This window comes from Convolutriloba macropyga, chromosome 3, assembly GCF_964194025.1.
Source record: "Convolutriloba macropyga chromosome 3, txConMacr16.3, whole genome shotgun sequence".
In the NCBI taxonomy this organism is placed as follows: Eukaryota; Metazoa; Xenacoelomorpha; order Acoela; family Convolutidae; genus Convolutriloba; species Convolutriloba macropyga.
The window spans coordinates 83,815,409-83,841,207 of record NC_134470.1 but is presented as its reverse complement, the minus strand read 5'-3'; the positions used below and the strand labels follow the sequence as shown (position 1 = coordinate 83,841,207).

Below are 25,799 nucleotides of genomic sequence, written 5' to 3'. Positions count from 1 at the left end.
TGTTAGTTTTCACAAATGGAACAACTTTTTCTTAGGAAAGGTTTCACTAGGACTTGTACATTAAGAGGAAAAAATGATGTACAATTTGAAATTTGATGACTCATATATATGTTGTGTAAGCAAAAATGATGTTTTTTAAAAGTAGCTTTGAGTTAGTTCTCACAAAAGGAACAGCTTCTCCTTAAGAATTTTTTCTCTTGGACTTGTACATTAAGAGGAAAAAATTGATGTTCAATTGAACTTTGATGACTCATATATATGTTATGTGAGCAAAATTGAATATTTTTTAAAATAGTTTTATGTTAGGTATGTACTAATGGAACAACTTTTCCTTGAAACAATTTTCTCTAGGACTTGTACATTTATAGGGAAAAAATGATGTACAATTGACCTTTGACGACTCATATTTATGTTATGTGAGCTAAATTGATGTTTTTTAAAGTAGTTTTGTGTTAGTTTTCACAAATGGAACAACTTTTTCTTAGGAAAGTTTTCACTAGGACTTGTACATTAAGAGGAAATATTGATGTTCAAATTGAACTTTGATGACTCATATATATGTTATGTGAGCAAAATTAATGTTTTTAAAATAGTTTTGTGTTAGTTTTTACTAATGGAACAACCTTTTCCTTAAAACAATTTTCTCTAGGACTTGTACATTTAGAGGGTAAAAATGATGTAGAATTGAACTTTGATGACTCATATATCTGTTAGTGAGCAAAATTGATATTTTTTAAATAGTTTTGTGTTAGTTTTTACTAATGAAACAACTTTTCCTTAAGAAACTTTTCTCTAGGACTTGTACATTAAGAGGAAAAAAATGGTGTACAATTGACCTTGATGACTCATCCATATGATATAAGCAAAAATTGATGTTTTTTAAAGTAGTTTTATGTTAGTTCTTACTAATGGAACAACTTTTCCTTAAAACATTTTTCTCTAGGACTTGTACAATTAGAGGGAAAAGTGATGTACAATTGACCTTTGATGACTCATATTTATTTTATGTGAGCAAAATTGATGTTTTTTAAAGTAGTTTTATGTTAGTTTTTACTAATGGAACAACTTTTCCTATAAACTTTTTTCTCTAGGGCTTGTACATTTAGAGGAAAAAATGATGTACAATTGACCTTCGATGACTCATATATATGTTGTGCAAGCAAAAAATGATGTTTTTTAAAGTAGTTTTGAGTTAGTTCTCAAAAAGGAACAACTTCCTTCTTAAGAAATTTTTCTCTAGGACTTGTACATTAAGAGGAAAAAATTGATGTTCAATTGATCTTTGATGACTCATATATATGTTATGTGAGCAATATCGATGTTTTTTAAAAAAGTTTTGTGTGAGTTTTTACTAATGGAACAACTTTTCCCTAAGAAACTTTTCTCTGGGACTTGTACATTAAGAAGAAAAGAATGATGTACAATTGACTTTTGATGACCTTCATATATATGTTATGTGAGCAATATCGATGTTTTTTAAAAAAGTTTTGTGTGAGTTTTACTAATGGAACAACTTTTCCTAAGAAACTTTTCTCTAGGAGTTGTACATTAAGAGGAAAAAAATGATGTACAATTGACCTTTGATGACTCATATATATGTTGTGTAAGCAAAATGATGTTTTTAAAGTAGCTTTGAGTTCGTTCTCACAAAAGGAACAACTTCTCCTTAAGAATTTTTTCTCTAGGACTTGTACATTAAGAGGAAAAAATTGATGTTCAATTGAACTTTGATGACTCATATATATGTTATGTGAGCAAAATTGATGTTTTTAAAATAGTTTTGTGTTAGTTTTTACTAATGGAACAACTTTTCCTTAAAACAATTTTCTCTAGGACTTGTACATTTCGAGGGTAAAAATGATGTAGAATTGAAATTTGATGACTCATATATCTGTTATGTGAGCAATATCGATGTTTTTTAAAATAGTTTTGTGTTAGTTTTTACTAATGGAACAACTTTTTCTTAAAACAATTTTCTCTAGGACTTGTACATTAAGAGGAAAAATTTGATGTTCAATTGATCTTTGATGACTCATATATATGTTATGTGAGCAAAATTGATGTTTTTTAAAATAGTTTTGTGTTAGTTTTTACTAATGGAACAACTTTTCCTTAAAACAATTTTCTCTAGGACTTGTACATTTAGAGGGTAAAAATGATGTACAATTGACCTTTGATGACTCATATATATGCTATGTGAGCAAAATTGATGTTTTTAAAGCAGATTTATGTTAGTTTTTATTAATGGAACAGCTTTTCCTTAAAACATTTTTCTTTAGGACTTGTAAATTTAGAGGAAAAAAATGATGTACAATTGAACTTTGATGACTCATATTCATGTTATATGAGCAAAATTGATGTTTTTTAAAGTCGTTTTGTGTTAGTTTTCACAAGAGGAACAACTTTTCCTTAAGAAATGTTTCTCTAGGACTTGTATATTAAGAGGAAAAATGATGTACAATTGACCTTTGATTACTCTTATATATAAATATATATATATATATATATATATATATATATATATATATATATATATGTTATGTAAGCAAAAATGATGTTTTTTAACGTATTTTTGTGTTAGTTTTCACTAATGGAACAACTTTTCTTGAAGAACTTTTTCTCTAGGACTTGTCCATTAAGAGGAAGAAAATGATGTGCAATTGACCTTTGATGACTCATATATATGCTATGTGAGCAAAATTGATGTTTTTAAAGTAGTTTTATGTTAGTTTTTACTAAGGGAACAACTTTTCCTTAAAACATTTTTCTTTAGGACTTGTACATTTAGAGGAAAAAAAATGATGTACAATTGACCTTTGATGACTCATATTTGTGTTATGTGAGCAAAATTGATGTTTTTAAAGTAGTTTTGTGTTAGTTTTCACAAAAGGAACAACTTTTCCTAAAGAAATATTTCTCTAGGACTTGTATATTAAGAGGAAAAAATTGATGTACAATTGGCCTTTGATGACTCATACATATGTTATATGAGCAAAATTGATGTTTTTTAAAGTAGTTTTGTGTTAGTTCTCACTAAAGGAACAACGTTTCTTGTAGAAATTTTTCTCTAGCACTTGTACTTTAAGAGGAAAAAAATGATGTACAATTGACCTTTGATGACTCATATATATGTTATATGAGCAAAATTGATGTTTTTAAAAGTACTTTTGAGTTAGTTTTCACTAATCGAACAACTTTTCATGAAGAAACTTTTCTCTAGGACTTGTACATTAAGAGGAAAATATGATGTACAATTGTCCTTTGATGACTCATATATATGTTGTGTAAGCAAAAAGTGGTGTTTTTTAAAGTTGTTTTTGAGTTAGTTCTCACAAATGGAACAACTTCTCCTTAAGCAGTTTTTCTCTAGGACTTGTACATTAAGAGAAAAAAATTGATGTAAAATTGACCTTTGATGACTCATTTATATGTTATGTGAGCAAAACTGATGTTTTTTAAAGTAGTTTTGTGTTAGTTCTCACTAAAGGAACAAAGTTTCTTGTAGAAATTTTTCTCTAGCACTTGTACTTTAAGAGGAAAAAAATGATGTACAATTGACCTTTGATGACTCATATATATGTTATGTGAGCAATATTGATGTTTTTTAAAATAGTTTTGTGTGAGTTTTTACTAATGGAACAACTTTTCCCTAAGAAACTTTTCTCTAGGACTTGTACATTAAGAGGAAAATAATGATGTACAATTGACCTTTGATTACTCATTTATATGTTGTGTGAGCATAATTGATGTTTTTTAAAGTAGTTTTATGTTAGTATGTACTAATGGAACAACTTTTCCTTGAAACATTTTTCTCTAGGACTTGTACATTTATAGGGAAAAAATGATGTACAATTGACCTTTGACGACTCATATTTATGTTATGTGAGCTAAATTGATGTTTTTTAAAGTAGTTTTGTGTTAGTTTTCACAAATGGAACAACTTTTTCTTAGGAAAGGTTTCACTAGGACTTGTACATTAAGAGGAAAAAATGATGTACAATTGAAATTTGATGACTCATATATATGTTGTGTAAGCAAAAATGATGTTTTTTGAAGTAGCTTTGAGTTCGTTCTCACAAAAGGAACAACTTCTCCTTAAGAATTTTTTCTCTAGGACTTGTACATTAAGAGGAAAAAATTGATGTTCAATTGAACTTTGATGACTCATATATATGTTATGTGAGCAAAATTGATGTTTTTAAAATAGTTTTGTGTTAGTTTTTACTAATGGAACAACTTTTCCTTAAAACAATTTTCTCTAGGACTTGTACATTTCGAGGGTAAAAATGATGTAGAATTGAAATTTGATGACTCATATATCTGTTATGTGAGCAAAATTGATGTTTTTTAAAATAGTTTTGTGTTAGTTTTTACTAATGAAACAACTTTTCCTTAAGAAACTTTTCTCTAGGACTTGTATATTAAGAGGAAAAAATGGTGTACAATTGACCTTTGATGACTCATCCATATGTTATATAAGCAAAATTGATGTTTTTTAAAGTAGTTTTATGTTAGTTCTTACTAATGGAACAACTTTTCCTTAAAACATTTTTCTCTAGGACTTGTACAGTTAGAGGGAAAAAGTGATGTACAATTGACCTTTGATGACTCATATTTATTTTATGTGAGCAAAATTGATGTTTTTTAAAGTAGTTTTATGTTAGTTTTTACTAATGGAACAACTTTTCCTATAAACTTTTTTCTCTAGGGCTTGTACATTTAGAGGAAAAAAATGATGTACAATTGACCTTCGATGACTCATATATATGTTGTGCAAGCAAAAATGATGTTTTTTAAAGTAGTTTTGAGTTAGTTCTCACAAATGGAACAACTTCTCCTTAAGAAAATTTTCTCTAGGACTTGTACATTAAGAGGAAAAAAATTGATGCACCATTGACCTGTGATGACTCATATATATATATATATATATATATATATATATATATATATATATATATATATATGTTATGTGAGCAAAATTGACGTTTTTTCAAGTAATTTTGTGTTAGTTTTTACTAATGGAGCCACTTTTCCTTAAGAATTTTTTCTCTAGGCATTGTACATTAAAAGGAAGAAAATGACGTACAATTGACCTTTGATGACTCATTTATATTTTATGTCAGCAAAATTGATGTTTTTTAATGTAGTTTTGTGTTAGTTTTTAGTAATGGAACAACTTTTCCTTGAGAAACTTTTCTCTAGGACTTGTGCTTTAAGAGAAAAAAAACGATGTACAATTGACCTTTGATTACTCATATATATGTTATTTGAGCAAAATTGATTTTTTTAAAGTCGTTTTGTGTTAGTTTTCACTAATGGAACAACTTCTCCTTAAGAAACTTTTCTCCAGGACTTGTACATTTAGAGGAAAAAAATGATGTACAATTGACTTTTGATGACTCATGTAAATGTTGTGTTAGCAAAAATGATGTTTTTTAAAGGTATTTTGAGTTAGTTCTCACAAATGGAACAACTTCCCCCTAAGAAAATTTTCTCTAGGACTTGTACATTCAGAGGAAAAAAGTGATATACAATTGACCTTTGATGACTCATATATATATATTATGTGCGCAAAATTGATGTTTTTTAAAGTAGATTATGTTAGTTTTTACTAATGGAACAACTTTTCCTTAAAACATTTTTCTCTGGGACTTGTACTTTTAGAGGGAAAAAACGATGTACAATTGACCTTTGATGACTCAAATTTATGTTATATGAGCAAAATTGATGTTTTTTAAAGTAGTTTTGTGTTAGTTTTTACTAATGGAACAACTTTTCCTTAAAACATTTTTCTCTGGGACTTGTACATTTAGAGGAAAAAAATCATGTACAATTGACCTTTGATGACTCATATATATGTTGTGTGAGCAGAACTGATGTTTTAAAAAGTAGTTTTGTGCTTGTTTTTTAAAGTAGTTTCACATTTCACCTGTGACAGGTCACAAATTTTATGTGATGCAATGTTAACAAATAAATGTGTCTTATTTATTTGCTAATTGACTAATATCAGCTCCTCGCCTTTAAAACATAGAGAAAAAATGCCTGCTGATGATTAAGGGATGCTAATTTTTAACTATTTTTATGTTCCGACTACCTTGTTCTGATCCGTGGATGAGCTATATAGGTTGAACTGACGGAAGAGCTAAATGGAGATAAAAGGATTTTTTTAACTTACTTTCCACCAGTTTTCTTTTTTGAACCACTCCACTTGCCTAGGGATTATTGATGCGATCTGATGAAAGATAAACAAAATGCTGTTCCTCTGGTTTCCAGATGTTCTTCTTTTTCTTTTTTTTTCTTCCTGATGCCAATTTGTTTTTGAAGCGCTCGGAATTCAAACAAGATGTTTTTTTCCGTTTTTTCTGTCGTTTTGCTCTCTGCAACCAAAGTGACAAGATGTTGTTCCACCCAACTGTTTTTCTTGACACCACTCGTTTTTCCGATACATCCTTCAAAACTTAAAAAAAAAGATGTTTCTATACTTTTCGGACTCCTCAAGGACTTTCTTTTGACTTCTTAGTATCACTTCAAACGATAATCTTTTCAAAAGATGAATTAACCTGATTTAAATTGCGGGGGTAGAAGTTACTCTCAACTTGTGTTCTTTCTTTCGACGATTGTCTTCCCTGTCAAAAACCACTGATCTTTGCTGGACAAAATAAGAATTTATGAGTTCAAAGTTTCAGTAGATTGTTACCTTTCAGGATGCTTGTTTGTTCCTTTTTTACATCAACTCTATTACAGAATCATTAACTTCCTTTTATTGTGTTCAAAATTGTTGTTTTCGGATAAGAATTTCATCAAAACCTAATACGTCTGATTCACATGGCTTCTTGTGTAATAAATGAAAGGGAAGTCTATTAACAGTCTGAACGAGAAGAGTCCGAGTTTGAGTTTGAGTTTGTGTTCTAAAAATAGCCCTTAGGTTATATCTTCATTAGAATGCCGAACGCTTCCAACCCAGACGTTTCACATGTAGTTAAAAAATGTTATCTTCAAAGTGAGTCTGCATATGCAATACCAATATATAGTTTATTCGCATTAGACGCCCAGATTTCTGGTAATGCGCAAAAGTTTTCACTGGATTTATAGCCCTCAGATATTTGTATACAAACAATATTCGCTACAGTGTAAAATTGCGTAAGCAGGAATTAGGCCTGCATTCTCAATACCAATATATAGTTTATTCACATTAGACGCCCAGATTTTTGCGCAAAAGTGTTCATGACAAATATAGACTGGATTTATAGCCCTTAGGCGTTTGTCGGATATACAAACAGTATTCTCCACAGTGTGTTATTTTTCTGTATAAACTTATAATCCTTTGTGCTTCAAAATGGAGTTAAGGTAAGTCTTTTACATACTCAGGCAACAATCCTAACATACAGGGAAAGATTGCCAAGAACTTTTCTTCCGCGCGCTTGATCGAACATGTTTGCGTAAAATCAGCCAAAAAGTGAGTCAGGGTGTACTGGTTTCTTACTACTTGCATGGCTGAAATACGCTTTAAAATCGCAAGGTCTGATAAGTTCAAAACAAAGAGGAAATTTTAAGAGGTGGCAAAAACAAAAGGAAGCACTACTGCATCTCAGTATAAAATGCATTTTCACTGCAACAATTAACATTACCTTAAAACTGCACTGATGCCAGAGAAAGATTGTGGCACAGCGTTTCCAAAATAGCGAAAAAAGTCCTATTAAAGTTTTATGCTCTTCATCTTCCAAAATCACGCATGAACTAGGGTCATCACAATGTGTAGTCAGGTCAGAGACGATGACTGTGCTTGCACAAAATGCACAGAACGAGTTATTTCCCTCCATAAATAGGTGGTGGTCTGTCCTGTCTAAAGATAACAAGCTTTTATGTCATGGCAGATCGTGCTCAAATGCAGAGGTGTCCCCGTCATCAAACAGGCAAATTAAGCGAAACGGTATCTCAAATTTGCAAATTTATGGTCGCAAAATAATATAGTGTTAGAACGGCAGCTGACGTTCAATTATCCTGAAGATGTCGGTTAAAGTGGGAAAATGTCAGTTTTTCGTGTTTTGGAAACATCGGGCAAGGGAAAAATACCTGAAAACATTCATCGGGCAAGGGAAAAATACCTGAAAATATTTATTTATATGATTACTCCGAAGAGATTGTTATTAGTTTTTTTTTAATTGCCTATTTTTTTTAATGTTGGATGCGAAACGGTATTAAGCGAAACGGTATCTCAAATTTGCAAATTTATGGTCGCAAAATAATATAGTGTTAGAACGGCAGCTGACGTTCAATTATCCTGAAGATGTCGGTTAAAGTGGGAAAATGTCAGTTTTTCGTGTTTTGGAAACGTCGGGCAAGGGAAAAATACCTGAAAACATTCATCGGGCAAGGGAAAAATACCGGAAAATATTTATTTATATGATTACTCCGAAGAGATTGTTATTAGTTTTTTTTTAATTGCCTATTTTTTTTAATGTTGGATGCGGGAGGAAAGGTCAAAGGTAGCAGAAGTGTAAAAGTGTTATTTTTCTCCAGACTGTTGAGTCGACTAATTTTGGAGAACATGAATCCCTCTGAGAGCTACAACATGACATTGACTCTAAAGGGAGAAGGAGTCAACTACAAAAGGAGGGTAAAGACATTTCAAGCACACCTCTACCCTTCAGACGTTGTCGTCTCAAACATTCAAGCCCAAACGCTTCAATTGAAAATGTTTTACGAGACACAAGGACTCTTCTCTGTTAGTATTAATCATATGGGCCAAAAGTCTACAATGTATAGATGGGACAAGTGTCATCGAAGGGATATAGCAATGATGCAATCTTCTAACAAAGATTTCCATTCGATAAAAATATATATCAAATTCATAATGGTACAAAGTCTTCTTACCTGGTGTATTAAAAGACCAATAGTGTCCAGTTGTAGTTGTAACAAAAATAGAGTATAGTGGCCTCCATGACTTTGCATCTCTCCTAAGTATTATGACGAAGTATAGATCTCCCATCTTTATATATAGGGTATAGCCAATCTCATGTAAAAGGAAAAAGTTTAGCCGTTTTAATCTATTAAGATTAGGTGTAGCCACTGCAATGTATTAAGATTTGTTATAGCCACTGCAATGTATCAAGATTAGCGTAGCAACTGCAATGTATTAAGTTTAGGTATAGCCTCTGCAAGGTATTAAAATTAGTGTAGCCACTGCAATGTATTAAGATTTGTTATAGCCACTGCAATGTATCAAGATTAGCGTAGCAACTGCAATGTATTATAGTTAGGTATAGTTTCTGCAAGGTATTAAAATTAGTGTAGCCACTGCAATGTATTAAGATTTGTTATAGCCACTGCATTGTATCAAGGTTAGCGTAGCAACTGCAATGTATTAAGTTTAGGTATAGCCTCTGCGAAGTATTAAAATTAGTGTAGCCACTGCAATGTATTAAGATTTGTTATAGCCACTGCAATGTATCAAGGTTACCGTAGCAACTGCAATGTATGACGATTAGTTATAGCCACCGCAATGTAATAAGAGTAGTTATCGCCACTGCAATATATCAAGATTAGCGTAGTCACTGAAATGTATTAATATTAGCTACAGCCTCCGCAATGTATCAAAATTAGGTATAGCGTATAGCCACTGCAATGTATCAAGATTAGTGTACCCACTGGGATGTATTAAGATTAGGTATAGTGTATAGCCACTGCAATGTATCAAGATTCGTTTAGCCTCTGCAATGTATTAAGACTAGGTTGAGCCCCTGCGATGTATTAAGAATAGTTAGAGCCGACAGTAAGTATAAAGATCAGGTATCGCTAACTCCTGTTGGTATGACTAATAAAAGATGTGATATATTGTAAGTTCATGTTAGTTTTTGAAATTCTTGCAAAATTCAGAAGTTTGTTTGGACAGTTCTACATTCTTTATTGCTTTCTTCAAGCTTTTTTGGGTAACAATTGATGACCATCTAGTTATTGACAGGATCAATCTAGGGTTTTTCTGAGCATTTTGCATTGTTTTGTTTAAAAAAGCACATGATTTTGCCAAATTTTTTTGAACTTTGTGACAAATTAAGGAAAGCTAAGTAAGTTTTTTGATGGAAAATATATGTTGAAGAAAGAAATGTTCCTTTTTTTACTAAGAAATTCTTTTTAAGTTTAGTTAGACACGCTACAGACAACTCTTACTGGTTTAAACTTACAACAGTTCGCTACTTTGAGCTTTTTTAATGCAAAATTATTCAATGTTTTTAAAAGTTTTTCTTTCATTTCTCTAAAATTTAGAGGCCTTCAATTCTGATTGCTTCGAATTGATAATTTAATGTTTAAAAAATGAGTTACAAAAGTACAAAATTCAAACACATAACAAAATAGGCAAATTATCTAGTCAGAACGCGAATGTTTCTGATGTAACTAATGTAGCCAGTGTTTCAGTTCATGGAAATATCAGTTTCACCTGCAGGAAAAATTGCCCATGTGAAACAACCAACAAGAGGCATTGGGGCACTCTTACCACTACAATCATTCCAGGCAGTGAGTGTCCGTGTAAAGTCCTCTATGAGGATTCAAATGGGTTCATTGTAATTGGTCATCCAGATTCCCATCCACTGACAGCTGGTGAAGAGTATTTTGTCACAATTCGAACCTCCAGTTTCCACGGCCTTCAAAGCAGTCCAACATTCATTGTGAAATCTTTGCCCACGGATCGCGTGATAAGAACTTACAACAGGATGGAGGGCAACTGGGCTCGATTTGAGATGGAATTTGAGAGTGGTCTTGGCAGCTATATACGATTGATAGCAAAAGACTCTGGCTCCGCAAGTGAGAGCTCTGTCACGGTTGACCAAGTTGACGTACAGTTCAGGTACCCACTTTCTCATAGCATTCTCTTGCCTCTTCTTAATATATCATCCTAAATAATAACAGAAAAAATCTTTGATTTCTCTGCGTATTTTAATCATCTGTAAATACTATTTATCACATAATATATCAGATCTAAGGGAGAGAGCTACACAACACTCTTCTAGAATTCACTGGACCAATATAACGATGAAAGCGATGGGCAACAAGGAGCGTTAAAGCTGAGTTTGCGTAGGAGGAGAAAAAGAAACAGAGGTCATGGAATGAAAAACAAAGAGCAAGGCTAAAATTGGGGTGGACCAAAAAGTTGAAATATGTATTTTATCGTATCAGATTTTACTTGACTCTGTCTACATAACTAACAGCAGCCAATCAACTGCAGCTCCATTTACATTAAACAAGCAATAAATCAGCCAGATGACAGAAATTGAATGTAACAAATTGAGCATAGACAGTTTCAAAACCGCTCAACAAGCTGGGCGCTGACAAGTTTTCCTTGACGGAGGTGGGAGTGCAGATTTCGTGCAGAATCTAACAACACGACTGTAGCATAGAAACAGCTGTTCAATCTGTGAAGTCCAACAGATGCTTATTGGAATTCAAAATACATGCAACAACAAAGCAAATAAGACGAATAAAAAAACCGCAACTCATCAAACAAATGAGGAAGAAAGTGACGTGAACTACATAACAGAATCTCGTTGACTCAATACGTACAAAGACACGATCCAGATACAAAAGATTTTTAGGAAACTTCTTCAAACAAGGGTTACGGAACAATAAAACTGAAGTGACTTTGAGCTTGAATCTATAAGCTTGGACTTAAAGGAGCAGGCGGGTTTAATATCAGGCGAGCAGATAGGAATTGGAGCTAGAGGTACAGATGAACGAACTAGAAATGCATCGACAACTTCGGAAGAAGACCAGTATAAACAGTGAAAAATGAAGTCAACAACATAGAGGTATTGCGATCTACATTCGCTATCAGTCAGCGCTTCCGGCAACTCGGATTGGTCCAAAAGATCTAAAAAACAAATACTGTTTCTGTAAGAAACGGCTTGGACGTCAGCGCTGAAAGGAATGAACAAAGTCATTATTCATGGTAAATTCTCCGATCTTTCATCTTTTCTTGCTATTCAAGATAATGTTTGGGAAGTTAACATAGATTGAAACAGCACACACTCAGGAGATAACATTTTACAAACATTGTTTGTCAGCAATATTTACTGTAACCTGGCAGAGTGATCGTTCTTTTTCATCATGAAAAAATTAAGCTTTTTAATATTACCCTTAACGACAAAGGCAAATTTCCGATGGAGCAATTTGTTTTTCGGAACTATATTTCTGGACAATTTCAACGTGCTGCCGAAATCTTACCAAAAAAGACCCAAATTTTAGATCCAAATAACTACAAATGTCAATTCAATTAAAACCTCACGGATCAGCCAGTTTGATAGTTATTTTCTGTCCTTGTATCTATTTTGTGAACCTGTTCAGAGACAGCGCACTTAATTACTATCTGCAAATGAGGCAACGTTTTCTACGACATTTACTTAGTTTTCTAAAACTCTGAAGAAGAAAAAAATTGGCTTCATGTTAATGATAGGGCCGAAAGTGAACCATGTTTAATCATGTCTGAGGAATAGCTAGAGGGAAACATTTATGTGCATTGATTATTTTGAGCATTCAAATGGAAGTGCAAGAAGAAAGAGAGACGAGAAAAAGAGAAAATTTTGTCGGAAGCAAAAAAATTCAGGCTGAGATCCAAATGCTCTAAAAACAAAACAAATAAAAATCGATCATTATTCTTTTTACAAGATTGAGAGCGTTATTGACCTGTACAGAGTGGTACGAAAGAAGTGCATATGTTTGAGCTGTCTTGGAAAGCAAAATGGATATGGACAATCACAAACAAAATATCTAAAATTTCCTTTAATAAGGGGAATGCTTTAAATGGTTTACTTGAATGAAGTGCACCAAATTGTGACCAAATTATGACGACAGCTTTTTGAAGTTTCATCCAATTGTATTTACGTATATAACCTTTTTGTTAAACAGAAGCTTTTTTGTTAGAAGTTGGCAACAACTTGTGTTAAGTTGATAAAAACTGGAATAAAAAATATGAGCAATTTTTTAGCTTGCGACTTTTTTATAATTGAATGTTCTATGCTAACTTAAAGTCCTCTCTGGAGGGTAATTCGTTGATTCTAGATAAACCTTGGGCTGTTTTAACGTAAAAAAGTTTTCTGGTCAGTTGAGTCGCCAAATATTTTGGAGTTCCCCTCCACAGAGGACGTTAAGTTAGCATAACATAGAAATTAGCATAGAACATTAATTTATTACCAGACACCCTTTTAGTCGGGAACAAACCGTCTGATCATAGTCGCGCAGCTTCTAGGGGTCGCTCTTTGGAGTCATAGCGACAACGCTCTTTGCACAGTCCCGAAAAAGAAAGTATCGAAATATAAACGGCGTTAATGTCGGATTAATTCGAGCTAATTCGAATCATGGCCAGTTTTTGTCGAGATAGAACGATTTTTAGTTTCAACGCCTCAACCCGGTGCGGCCGAATGGAACAGACGACAAACCCACAGTAGCCAAATCATCAATTAGACTGCAGGAAGCAAACTATGTTCTCGCTTATTTACGTCCAAATGGTCCCTTATTCATACTTAACTCCATGGAAACCAAATGAAAAAGATGAACCAAATGTACCCGGGTAAAAAAATCTGAAAACTATGTAAGATAAGCGGTGAAAAGTTAGTCTTTTCACCCCAAATATTGTACATAATTTTGCGGTGAAATCCGGTGAAATTATGTAATTCCACAGCTATAGTAAGCAGTGAACTTACGAAGGTCTCCACTTTCCACCGCCCTTAAACGGGTTTGAACCTCTCACTGCCTGATGTCTTCCACTTCTTCTTCAACTAAGTCACCTGTCACTACACTAAGTTTAGCTGTGAATTTATGGAATTTCACCGCATTCACTGCTGTTATAACACAATTTTAACACTTTTCTCCAAGCGGTGAGTTTACGTAATTTCACCACTAAAATAAGCGGTGAGTTTATGTAATTTCTTTGCTTTTACTGCTGTCCTCACACAATCTTACCCTTTTTTCTAAGAGGTAAATTTAATTTTTTGCATAGAGATTTTTGCAGCAGTAAACATTCGTAGCTTTTGCATGGGCATTTTTAGCTTCTTTGAAGACTACAGCCGTTGCATTGCTGTGCTCCATAAAGAGAGCATCTGAACGAGCCGCCAAAAAAACAAAGACCCTAAATAGATAGAACTAATGCGGAAGGTGTCAAAAACAAGGTCAGGGGGTTATCGCGCTGCGCGATGGGGTCACAAACAAGGGCGGGGATTATAGCGCTGAAGAAACAAACAGTCAAAGTAAAGTTAAGCGGTTCTCTCAAAATTTTTAACACTTTTCTCTCAGCGGTGACTTTATCTTATTTCACCACGAAGTTAAGCTGTGAATCTATGTAATTTCGCCGCATTCACGGCTGTTATCACATATTTCTAACACTTTTCTCCAAGCGGTGAGTTAACGTAATTTCACCACTAAAATAGGCGTTGAGTTTAAGTAACTTCATTGCTTTTACTGCTGTTCTCACACAATCTTACCCTTCTTTCTAAGAGGTAAATTTTATTTTTTGCATACAGATTTTTGCAGTAGTAAATAGTCGTAGCTTTTGCATGGGCATTTTTAGCTTCTTTGAAGACTAGAGCCGTTGCATTGCTGTGCTCCATAAAGAGAGCATCTGACCGAGCCGCCAATAAAAAAACAACGACCCTAAATAGATAGAACTAATGCGGAAGGTGTCAAAAACAAGGTCGGAGGGTTATTGCGCTGCGCGATGGGGTCACAAACAAGGGCGGGGGGTTATCGCGCTGAAGAAACAAACAGTCAAAGTAAAGTTAAGCGGTTCTCACAAAATTTTAACACTTTTCTCTCAGCGGTGACTTTATCTTATTTCACCACTAAGTTAAGCTGTGAATTTATGTAATTTCGCCGCATTCACTGCTGTTATAACACAATTTTAACACTTTTCTCCAAGCGGTGAGTTTACGTAATTTCACCACTAAAATAAGCGGTGAGTTTATGTAATTTTATTGCTTTCACTGCTGTTCTCACACAATCTTACCACTTTTTTCTAAGAGGTAATTTTATGTAAGTTCAACACTACCCTAAGCAGTGAGTTTATGTAATTTTACAACATTCACTGCTGTTCTCACAAGATTTTAACACTTTTCGTCTAAACGGTGAAATTATGTAAGTTCACCCATAAGTTAAACGATGAGTTTATGTCATTTCACCTAATTCACCCACCGCTTATCTTACAAAATTTAGACACTTTTTTTCAAAGCGGTGAATTTTAGTTTCACCGCTACCAGGCGTTTAAGGTTTTTTCAACGCATTCACCGCCTGATTTATGTAATTTCACCGCACTCGCCGCTTATCTTACAAAATTTTCCGCATTCACCGCTGATCTTGCATAATTTTGCGTTGAATGGCGTTGACACCTCGACCCTGGTACGCTTTATATTGACAAAATCATTTTGTTGCCGAAATACGTTTTTTAACACAAGTTAGTTTGAATACAAAAAATTCTTTAAATTTGAGTTGTCGTTTTTAGCATCATCGTGAGGAAAGACGTGCCAATTAGCAGAGGAATGTGTGTTCACTTGGAAGTCCATGTCTACAGCAGGGGTTCTAACCCAGTTGAAAGCCGCGCCGATCAACCCTCACTGATGCTAGACCCAATAGCACCATCACCCCACACAGGAGTGTCATTGGAAAAGAGAATGTGGGATGAAAGACAGGAGGGAGGCGCCACAGTAAAAGTAAGTTGTTGCAATTTTCAAGAGGGTGATGTCGAGAAAGGTTTACTGATAGTGTTCTTATATGATTGTCCCTTATGCAGGGGAACGGTATGGACATGTTTGTCCAAGGTAACCGCCCAGGATAAGGTCCGCGAACGCAGACAGGTATTGTGCAGACCGCAATGGGTCGCGGACAAAAGAGTACGGTGCCACCCGTAAGCTCTGGGGAAAATTTTGGTCGCGCCAACTGTCTGGATAGTAGTGATTTCTTGTCTTTGAGTCTGGCCAACACCCACTCCTCGTTTTCATCGTTCAGGCAAACTCCCCATTTTTATATGTCGAGCGTCTGGACAATTGTCCTGCAATCAGATCTGTTCGGACTGGCCAAATTTCTGTTCAAAGTCCTTTTAGCCTGACCAATGGCGAATGGAGGTCTGTTTGGTCTGGCTAATGTTGATCACAGTCTTTTCGGTTTGGGCAATACCTGTTGTTAGGTATGGCTGCTCTGGAACCATCAGTTTGCAACCCCTAAATATCTCCCTAATACCTATCTCGGGTCGCGGACATCATCCTAGATTGTATTTGTCTTTGTTTGAAATCCCAGACCGAAAAAAACTATTGACAAGACCATTTTCGGGCGCATATTTCAGCATCGAAGAAGATGGTCTTGGAAAAAAATCCGGCGCACTAATGTCTGGAAAATGTTCTCAAGCCTTTCTGACAAGAGCATACGTTCGTCTTGGATGGAATGATCAACGTGACGTTGAGCATAATTTTGATTTGTCTTATTTCGGAAATTTAGTCATCCTGGCTCACAAATGCCAACTACTTAGACACGGGGGAAAATCCATCAGGCGAGTAGTTTGAATATATTAAAAGCCAGAGCTAATTTGTTGTTCGTCAAATGAATACAATTCGTTACGAACTTACACAACCCTAGTTGACCAGACCGAAGAAAAACGTGCGTTCACCAGACGTTCGGGCGTTCACCAGATTTTCGTGCGTTCATGTCCAGACTTTCGTGCGTTCACCAGACGTTCGTGCGTTCACCAGATTTTCGTGCGTTCATGTCCAGACTTTCGTGCGTTCATCAGACCTTTCGTGCGTTCAAGTCCAGACGTTCGTGCGTTCACCAGATTTTCGTGCGTTAATGTCCAGATTTTCGCGTGCGTTCATCAGACCTTTCGTGCGTTCAAGTCCAGACGTCCGTGCGTTCACCAGATTTTCGTGCGTTCACGTCCAGACTTTCGTGCGTTAATGTCCAGACTTTCGTGCGTTCACGTCAGACTTTCGTGCGTTCATGTCCAGACTTTCGTGTGTTCACGTCCAGACTTTCGTGCGTCCATGTCCAGACTTTCGTGCGTTCACGTCCAGACTTTCGTGCGTTCATGTCCACATTTTCGTGCGTTCACGTCCAGACTTTCGTGCGTTCATGTCCAGACTTTCGTGCGTTCACGTCCAGACTTTCGTGCGTTCATGTCCAGACTTTCGTGGGTTCACGTCCAGACTTTCTTGCGTTCATGTCCAGACTTTCGTGCGTTCACGTCCAGACTTTCGTGCGTTCACCAGACGTTCGTGCGTTCACCAGATTTTCGTGCGTTCATGTCCAGACTTTCGTGCGTTCATCAGACCTTTCGTGCGTTCAAGTCCAGACGTTCGTGCGTTCACCAGATTTTCGTGCGTTAATGTCCAGATTTTCGCGTGCGTTCATCAGACCTTTCGTGCGTTCAAGTCCAGACGTCCGTGCGTTCACCAGATTTTCGTGCGTTCACGTCCAGACTTTCGTGCGTTAATGTCCAGACTTTCGTGCGTTCACGTCAGACTTTCGTGCGTTCATGTCCAGACTTTCGTGTGTTCACGTCCAGACTTTCGTGCGTCCATGTCCAGACTTTCGTGCGTTCACGTCCAGACTTTCGTGCGTTCATGTCCACACTTTCGTGCGTTCACGTCCAGACTTTCGTGCGTTCATGTCCAGACTTTCGTGCGTTCACGTCCAGACTTTCGTGCGTTCATGTCCAGACTTTCGTGGGTTCACGTCCAGACTTTCTTGCGTTCATGTCCAGACTTTCGTGCGTTCACGTCCAGACTTTCGTGCGTTCATGTCCATACTTTCGTGCGTTCACCAGAAGTTCGGGCGTTGGCCAAATTTTTGTGCGTTCATGTCCACATTTTCGTGCGTTCATGTCCAGACTTTCGTGCGTTCATGTCCAGACTTTCGTGCGTTCATGTCCAGACTTTCGTGCGTTCACGTCCAGACTTTTGTGCGTTCATGTCCAGACTTTCGTGGGTTCACGTCCACACTTTCGTGCGTTCATGTCCAGACTTTCGTGCGTTCACGTCCAGACTTTCGTGCGTTCATGTCCATACTTTCGTGCGTTCACCAGAAGTTCGGGCATTCGCCAAAGTTTTGTGCGTTCATGTCCAGATTTTCCTGCGTTCATGTCCAGACTTTCGTGCGTTCATGTCCAGACTTTCGTGCGTTCATGTCCAGACTTTCGTGCGTTCACGTCCAGACTTTCGTGCGTTCATGTCCAGACTTTCGTGGGTTCACGTCCAGACTTTCGTGCGTTCATGTCCAGACTTTCGTGCGTTCACGTCCAGACTTTCGTGCGTTCATGTCCATACTTTTGTGCTATCACCAGACGTTCGGGGGTTCGCCAAATTTTTGTGCGTTCATGTCCAGATTTTCTTGTGTTCATGTCCAGACTTTCGCGCGTTCACGTCCAGACTTTCGTGCGTTCATGTCCATACTTTTGTGCTATCACCAGACGTTCGGGGGTTCACCAGATTTTTGTGCGTTCATGTCCAGACTTTCGTGCGTTTATGTCCAGACTTTCGTGCGTTCACGTCCAGACTTTCGTGCGTTCAAGTCCAGACTTTCGTGCATTCACGTCCAGACTTTTCTGCGTTCATGTCTAGACTTTCGTGCGTTCACGTCCAGACTTTCGTGCGTTCAAGTCCATACTTTCGTGCGTTCACCAGACGTTCGGGCGTTCACCAGATTTTCGTGCGTTCATGTCCAGACTTTCGTGCGTTCATGTCCATACTTTCGTTCGTTCACCAGACGTTCGGGCGTTCACCAGACTTTCGTGCGTTCAAGTCCAGACTTTCGTGCGTTCATCAGATTTTTGTGCGTTCACGTCCAGACTTTCGTGCGTTCATGTCCAGACTTTCGTGCGTTCATCAGACCTTTCGTGCGTTCAAGTCCAGACGTTCGTGCGTTCAACAGATTTTCGTGCGTTAATGTCCAGATTTTCGCGTGCGTTCATCAGACCTTTCGTGCGTTCAAGTCCAGACGTCCGTGCGTTCACCAGATTTTCGTGCGTTCACGTCCAGACTTTCGTGCGTTAATGTCCAGACTTTTGTGCGTTCACGTCAGACTTTCGTGCGTTCATGTCCAGACTTTCGTGTGTTCACGTCCAGACTTTCGTGCGTCCATGTCCAGACTTTCGTGCGTTCACGTCCAGATTTTCGTGCGTTCATGTCCACACTTTCGTGCGTTCACGTCCAGACTTTCGTGCGTTCATGTCCAGACTTTCGTGCGTTCACGTCCAGACTTTCGTGCGTTCATGTCCAGAGTTTCGTGGGTTCACGTCCAGACTTTCTTGCGTTCATGTCCAGACTTTCGTGCGTTCACGTCCAGACTTTCGTGCCTTCATGTCCATACTTTCGTGCGTTCACCAGAAGTTCGGGCGTTGGCCAAATTTTTGTGCGTTCATGTCCAGATTTTCGTGCGTTCATGTCCAGACTTTCGTGCGTTCATGTCCAGACTTTCGTGCGTTCATGTCCAGACTTTCGTGCGTTCACGTCCAGACTTTCGTGCGTTCATGTCCAGACTTTCGTGGGTTCACGTCCAGACTTTCGTGCGTTCATGTCCAGACTTTCGTGCGTTCACGTCCAGACTTTCGTGCGTTCATGTCCATACTTTCGTGCGTTCACGAGAAGTTCGGGCATTCGCCAAAGTTTTGTGCGTTCATGTCCAGATTTTCCTGCGTTCATGTCCAGACTTTCGTGCGTTCATGTCCAGACTTTCGTGCGTTCATGTCCAGACTTTCGTGCGTTCACGTCCAGACTTTCGTGCGTTCAAGTCCAGACTTTCGTGGGTTCACGTCCAGACTTTCGTGCGTTCATGTCCAGACTTTCGTGCGTTCACGTCCAGACTTTTGTGCGTTCATGTCCATACTTTCGTGCGTTCACCAGAAGTTCGGGCGTTCGCCAAATTTTTGTGCGTTCATGTCCAGATTTTCTTGTGTTCATGTCCAGACTTTCGCGCGTTCACGTCCAGACTTTCGTGCGTTCATGTCCATACTTTTGTGCGTTCATATCCATACTTTCGTGCTATCACCAGACGTTCGGGGGTTCACCAGATTTTTGTGCGTTCATGTCCAGACTTTCGTGCGTTTATGTCCAGACTTTCGTGCGTTCACGTCCAGACTTTCGTGCGTTCAAGTCCAGACTTTCGTGCATTCACGTCCAGACTTTTCTGCGTTCATGTCTAGACTTTCGTGCGTTCACGTCCAGACTTTTGTGCGTTCAAGTCCATACTTTCGTGAGTTCACCAGACGTTCGGGCGTTCACCAGATTTTCGTGCGTTCATGTCCAGACTTTCGTGCGTTCATGTCCATACTTTCGTTCGTTCACCAGACGTTCGGGCGTTCACCAGACTTTCGTGCGTTCAAGTCCAGACTTTCGTGCGTTCATCAGATTTTCGTGCGTTCACGTCCAGACTTTCGTGCGTTCATGTCCAGACTTTCGTGCGTTCACGTCAAGACTTTCGTGCGTTCATGTCCAGACTTTCGTGTGTTCACGTCCAGACTTTCGTGCGTCCATGTCCAGACTTTCGTGCGTTCACGTCCAGACTTTCGTGCGTTTATGTCCAGACTTTCGTGCGTTCACGTCCAGACTTTCGTGCGTTCATGTCCAGACTTTCGTGCATTCACGTCCAGAATTTTCTGCGTTCATGTCTAGGCTTTCGTGCGTTCACCTCCAGACTTTCGTGCGTTCAAGTCCATACTTTCGTGCGTTCACCAGACGTTCGGGCGTTCACCAGATTTTCGTGCGTTCACGTCCAGACTTTCGTGAGTTCATGTCCATACTTTCGTTCGTTCACCAGACGTTTGGGCGTTCACCAGACTTTCGTGCGTTCAAGTCCAGACTTTCGTGCGTTAATCAGATTTTCGTGCGTTCACGTCCAGACTTTCGTGCGTTCATGTCCAGACTTTCGTGCGTTCACGTCAAGATTTTCGTGCGTTCATGTCCAGACTTTCGTGCGTTTATGTCCAGACTTTCGTGCGTTCACGTCCAGACTTTCGTGCGTTCATGTCCAGACTTTCGTGCATTCACGTCCAGAATTTTCTGCGTTCATGTCTAGGCTTTCGTGCGTTCACGTCCAGACTTTCGTGCGTTCAAGTCCATACTTTCGTGCGTTCACCAGACGTTCGGGCGTTCACCAGATTTTCGTGCGTTCACGTCCAGACTTTCGTGAGTTCATGTCCATACTTTCGTTCGTTCACCAGACGTTCGGGCGTTCACCAGACTTTCGTGCGTTCAAGTCCAGACTTTCGTGCGTTAATCAGATTTTCGTGCGTTCACGTCCAGACTTTCGTGCGTTCATGTCCAGACTTTCGTGCGTTCACGTCAAGATTTTCGTGCGTTCATGTCCAGACTTTCGTGCGTTCACGTCCAGACTTTCGTGCGTTCATGTCCACACTTTCGTGCGTTCACGTCCAGACTTTGTGCGTTCATTTCCAGACTTTCGTGCGTTCACGTCCAGACTTTCGTGCGTTCATATCCATACTTTCGTGCGTTCAAGTCCATACTTTCGTGCGTTCACCAGACGTTCGGGCATTCACCAGATTTTCGTGCGTTCAAGTCCACACTTTCGTGCGTTTATGTCCAGACTTTCGTGCGTTCACGTCCAGACTTTCGTGCGTTCATGTCCAGACTTTCGTGCATTCACGTCCAGAATTTTCTGCGTTCATGTCTAGGCTTTCGTGCGTTCACGTCCAGACTTTCGTGCGTTCAAGTCCATACTTTCGTGCGTTCACCAGACGTTCGGGCGTTCACCAGATTTTCGTGCGTTCACGTCCAGACTTTCGTGAGTTCATGTCCATACTTTCGTTCGTTCACCAGACGTTCGGGCGTTCACCAGACTTTCGTGCGTTCAAGTCCAGACTTTCGTGCGTTAATCAGATTTTCGTGCGTTCACGTCCAGACTTTCGTGCGTTCACGTCAAGACTTTCGTGCGTTCATGTCCAGACTTTCGTGTGTTCACGTCCAGACTTTCGTGCGTCCATGTCCAGACTTTCGTGCGTTCACGTCCAGACTTTCGTGCGTTTATGTCCAGACTTTCGTGCGTTCACGTCCAGACTTTCGTGCGTTCATGTCCAGACTTTCGTGCATTCACGTCCAGAATTTTCTGCGTTCATGTCTAGGCTTTCGTGCGTTCACGTCCAGACTTTCGTGCGTTCAAGTCCATACTTTCGTGCGTTCACCAGACGTTCGGGCGTTCACCAGATTTTCGTGCGTTCACGTCCAGACTTTCGTGAGTTCATGTCCATACTTTCGTTCGTTCACCAGACGTTCGGGCGTTCACCAGACTTTCGTGCGTTCAAGTCCAGACTTTCGTGCGTTAATCAGATTTTCGTGCGTTCACGTACAGACTTTCGTGCGTTCATGTCCAGACTTTCGTGCGTTCACGTCAAGATTTTCGTGCGTTCATGTCCAGACTTTCGTGCGTTTATGTCCAGACTTTCGTGCGTTCACGTCCAGACTTTCGTGCGTTCATGTCCAGACTTTCGTGCATTCACGTCCAGAATTTTCTGCGTTCATGTCTAGGCTTTCGTGCGTTCACGTCCAGACTTTCGTGCGTTCAAGTCCATACTTTCGTGCGTTCACCAGACGTTCGGGCGTTCACCAGATTTTCGTGCGTTCACGTCCAGACTTTCGTGAGTTCATGTCCATACTTTCGTTCGTTCACCAGACGTTCGGGCGTTCACCAGACTTTCGTGCGTTCAAGTCCAGACTTTCGTGCGTTAATCAGATTTTCGTGCGTTCACGTCCAGACTTTCGTGCGTTCATGTCCAGACTTTCGTGCGTTCACGTCAAGATTTTCGTGCGTTCATGTCCAGACTTTCGTGCGTTCACGTCCAGACTTTCGTGCGTTCATGTCCACACTTTCGTGCGTTCACGTCCAGACTTTGTGCGTTCATTTCCAGACTTTCGTGCGTTCACGTCCAGACTTTCGTGCGTTCATATCCATACTTTCGTGCGTTCAAGTCCATACTTTCGTGCGTTCACCAGACGTTCGGGCATTCACCAGATTTTCGTGCGTTCAAGTCCACACTTTCGTGCGTTCATGTCCAGACTTTCGTGCGTTCATGTCCAGACTTTCGTGCGTTCATGTCCAGACTTTCGTGCGTTCACGTCAAGATTTTCGTGCGTTCATGTCCAGACTTTCGTGCGTTTATGTCCAGACTTTCGTGCGTTCACGTCCAGACTTTCGTGCGTTCATGTCCAGACTTTCGTGCATTCACGTCCAGAATTTTCTGCGTTCATGTCTAGGCTTTCGTGCGTTCACGTCCAGACTTTCGTGCGTTCAAGTCCATACTTTCGTGCGTTCACCAGACGTTCGGGCGTTCACCAGATTTTCGTGCGTTCACGTCCAGACTTTCGTGAGTTCAAGTCCATACTTTCGTTCGTTCACCAGACGTTCGGGCGTTCACCAGACTTTCGTGCGTTCAAGTCCAGACTTTCGTGCGTTAATCAGATTTTCGTGCGTTCACGTCCAGACTTTCGTGCGTTCATGTCCAGACTTTCGTGCGTTCACGTCAAGATTTTCGTGCGTTCATGTCCAGACTTTCGTGTGTTCACGTCCAGACTTTCGTGCGTTCATGTCCACACTTTCGTGCGTTCACGTCCAGACTTTGTGCGTTCATTTCCAGACTTTCGTGCGTTCACGTCCAGACTTTCGTGCGTTCATATCCATACTTTCGTGCGTTCAATTCCATACTTTCGTGCGTTCACCAGACGTTCGGGCATTCACCAGATTTTCGTGCGTTCAAGTCCACACTTTCGTGCGTTCATGTCCAGACTTTCGTGCGTTCATGTCCAGACTTTCGTGCGTTCATGTCCAGACTTTCGTGCGTTCTTGTCCAGACTTTCGTGCTTTCATGTCCAGACTTTCGTGGGTTCACGTCCAGACTTTCGTGCGTTCATGTCCAGACTTTCGTGCGTTCACGTCCAGACTTTCGTGCGTTCATGTCCATACTTTCGTGCGTTCATGTCCATACTTTCATGCGTTCACCAGAAGTTCGGGCGTTCGCCAAATTTTTGTGCGCTCATGTCCAGATTTTCTTGCGTTCATGTCCAGAATTTCGCGCGTTCACGTTCAGACTTTCGTGCGTTCATGTCCATACTTTCGTGCGTTCATGTCCACACTTTCGTGCGTTCACCAGACGTTCGGGGGTTCCCCAGATTTTCGTGCGTTCATGTCCAGACTATCGTGCGTTCATGTCCAGACTTTCGTGCGTTTATGTCCAGACTTTCGTGTGTTCACGTCCAGACTTTCGTGCGTTCATGTCCAGACTTTCGTGCGTTCACGTCCAGATTTTTGTGCGTTCATGTCCAGACTTTCGTGCGTTCACGTCCAGACTTTCGTGCGTTCAAGTCCATACTTTCGTGCGTTCACCAGACGTTCGGGCTTTCACCAGATTTTCGTGCGTTCATGTCCAGACTTTCGTGCGTTCATGTCCATACTTTCGTTCGTTCACCAGACGTTCGGGCGTTCACCAGACTTTCGTGCGTTCAAGTCCAGACTTTCGTGCGTTCTTCAGACTTTCGTGCGTTAACCAGACTTTCGTGCGTTCACGTCCAGACTTCCGTGCGTTCACCAGACTTTTCGTGCGTTCATCTCCAGACTATCATGCGTTTCTCCTGGTTTACCGACCATGAAAATTTGAACGCACGACACCCCCGTCGTGCGTTCATCTGGGTCTGGACCTATCGACTTTCCGGCCTGGGTGTAAACTTGTTTTCATGGTACCTGAACTGTTTTCATCTTTCAATGTGACTCGGGTCAGTGAAAAGACTTATTTCTTGAGAGAAAAATCGTATAAAACAATAAGTTTACTAACATGAATGAAATTTGAAATAGATAAAACATTTGTTGATAAACTTGCGAGTCACAACGGCGACTTTAAAAACCTTCTTTTCGCTGTTGTCTAAAAAAATGGCAGGGATAAAATTTTAATAAAAGTAGTTCCTTTTTGGTTTTTCAGAGGTCAGTCACGTTCAGCAGTTTCATTGACGAGGGTGGATTTGAGAAGTTCTTCATATCTTTTTCATTCGATGGGGGAGTCACTTTTGTCGTCGATGAGAACAGCCCTGAATCGCTCAAAAATTGGGGCTCCTATGAATATTATAATGGCATTTACAAACTCAATGGGAGGAACGGTGATCTACCCGATATAGGAGAACAAGTTCCAGGAGAAATGTACACTGAACTCTGCGGAAAGAGAAGCCCTTCCTTCTACTTTTCTGAACAAGTTATACAGTTCTCTTAAACTTATTCCCGTGGAACTGTACAATTTTCCCTATATATTTGTGCTTTCTGCTCTTTCCCTTTATAGCAACCCCAAAAATGTGTCATTACAGTAACGACGGGGGTACGGGTCACTCTTGGTTACTCTAGAGTAATTGATATTTCCGTGTATATTTTTGTCAGGTAAGAGATTCGGTAAGAGATAGTCGGTAAGAGATTCTCGGGGTGTTTTTGTATGTGTGTATGTGTGTGGGTGTGTGTGTGCATCTAGGTGGGTGGGTATATGTGTGAGTGCGTATTTGATTATTTGCTGTTTGTGTGTGTGTTTGTTTGTTTGTGTGTCCGTGTCTGTGTAGCCAGGCCGAGGCGTGAGCGCTAGAAAACGCAAAATTCTGTAAGATTGACGGTGAAGGCGTTGATTTTTTGTACGATCTACGTTTGAGATCTTACCTAATTATGCGTTTTTAAGCGTAGTTCTTACATAATTTTACCGTGAATTTAGCGTTGCTTTTAAATAATTTTGCAGTTTTCAACGTACATTTTACATGTTTTAGTGGTTTTTCTAACGACAATCTGACATAATTTTGCTA

The 25,799-nt window shown here is 39.2% G+C and overlaps 1 protein-coding gene across 1 annotated transcript in view; it reads left to right on the top strand.

The window, feature by feature from the left end:
• LOC142337341 (uncharacterized) overlaps nucleotides 1-25,369 on the top strand; it is an 80,330-nt gene extending 54,961 nt beyond the window's left edge. Inside the window, exons 5-8 of the mRNA XM_075386557.1 lie at nucleotides 8,521-8,725; nucleotides 10,414-10,843; nucleotides 15,482-15,689; nucleotides 24,947-25,369. Coding sequence (XP_075242672.1) covers nucleotides 10,710-10,843; nucleotides 15,482-15,689; nucleotides 24,947-25,231 — 627 coding nt within the window. The 5' untranslated portion in view covers nucleotides 8,521-8,725; nucleotides 10,414-10,709 and the 3' untranslated portion in view covers nucleotides 25,232-25,369. The remainder of the gene's footprint in view (nucleotides 1-8,520; nucleotides 8,726-10,413; nucleotides 10,844-15,481; nucleotides 15,690-24,946) is intronic.
• The last annotated feature ends 430 nt before the right edge of the window (nucleotides 25,370-25,799 follow it).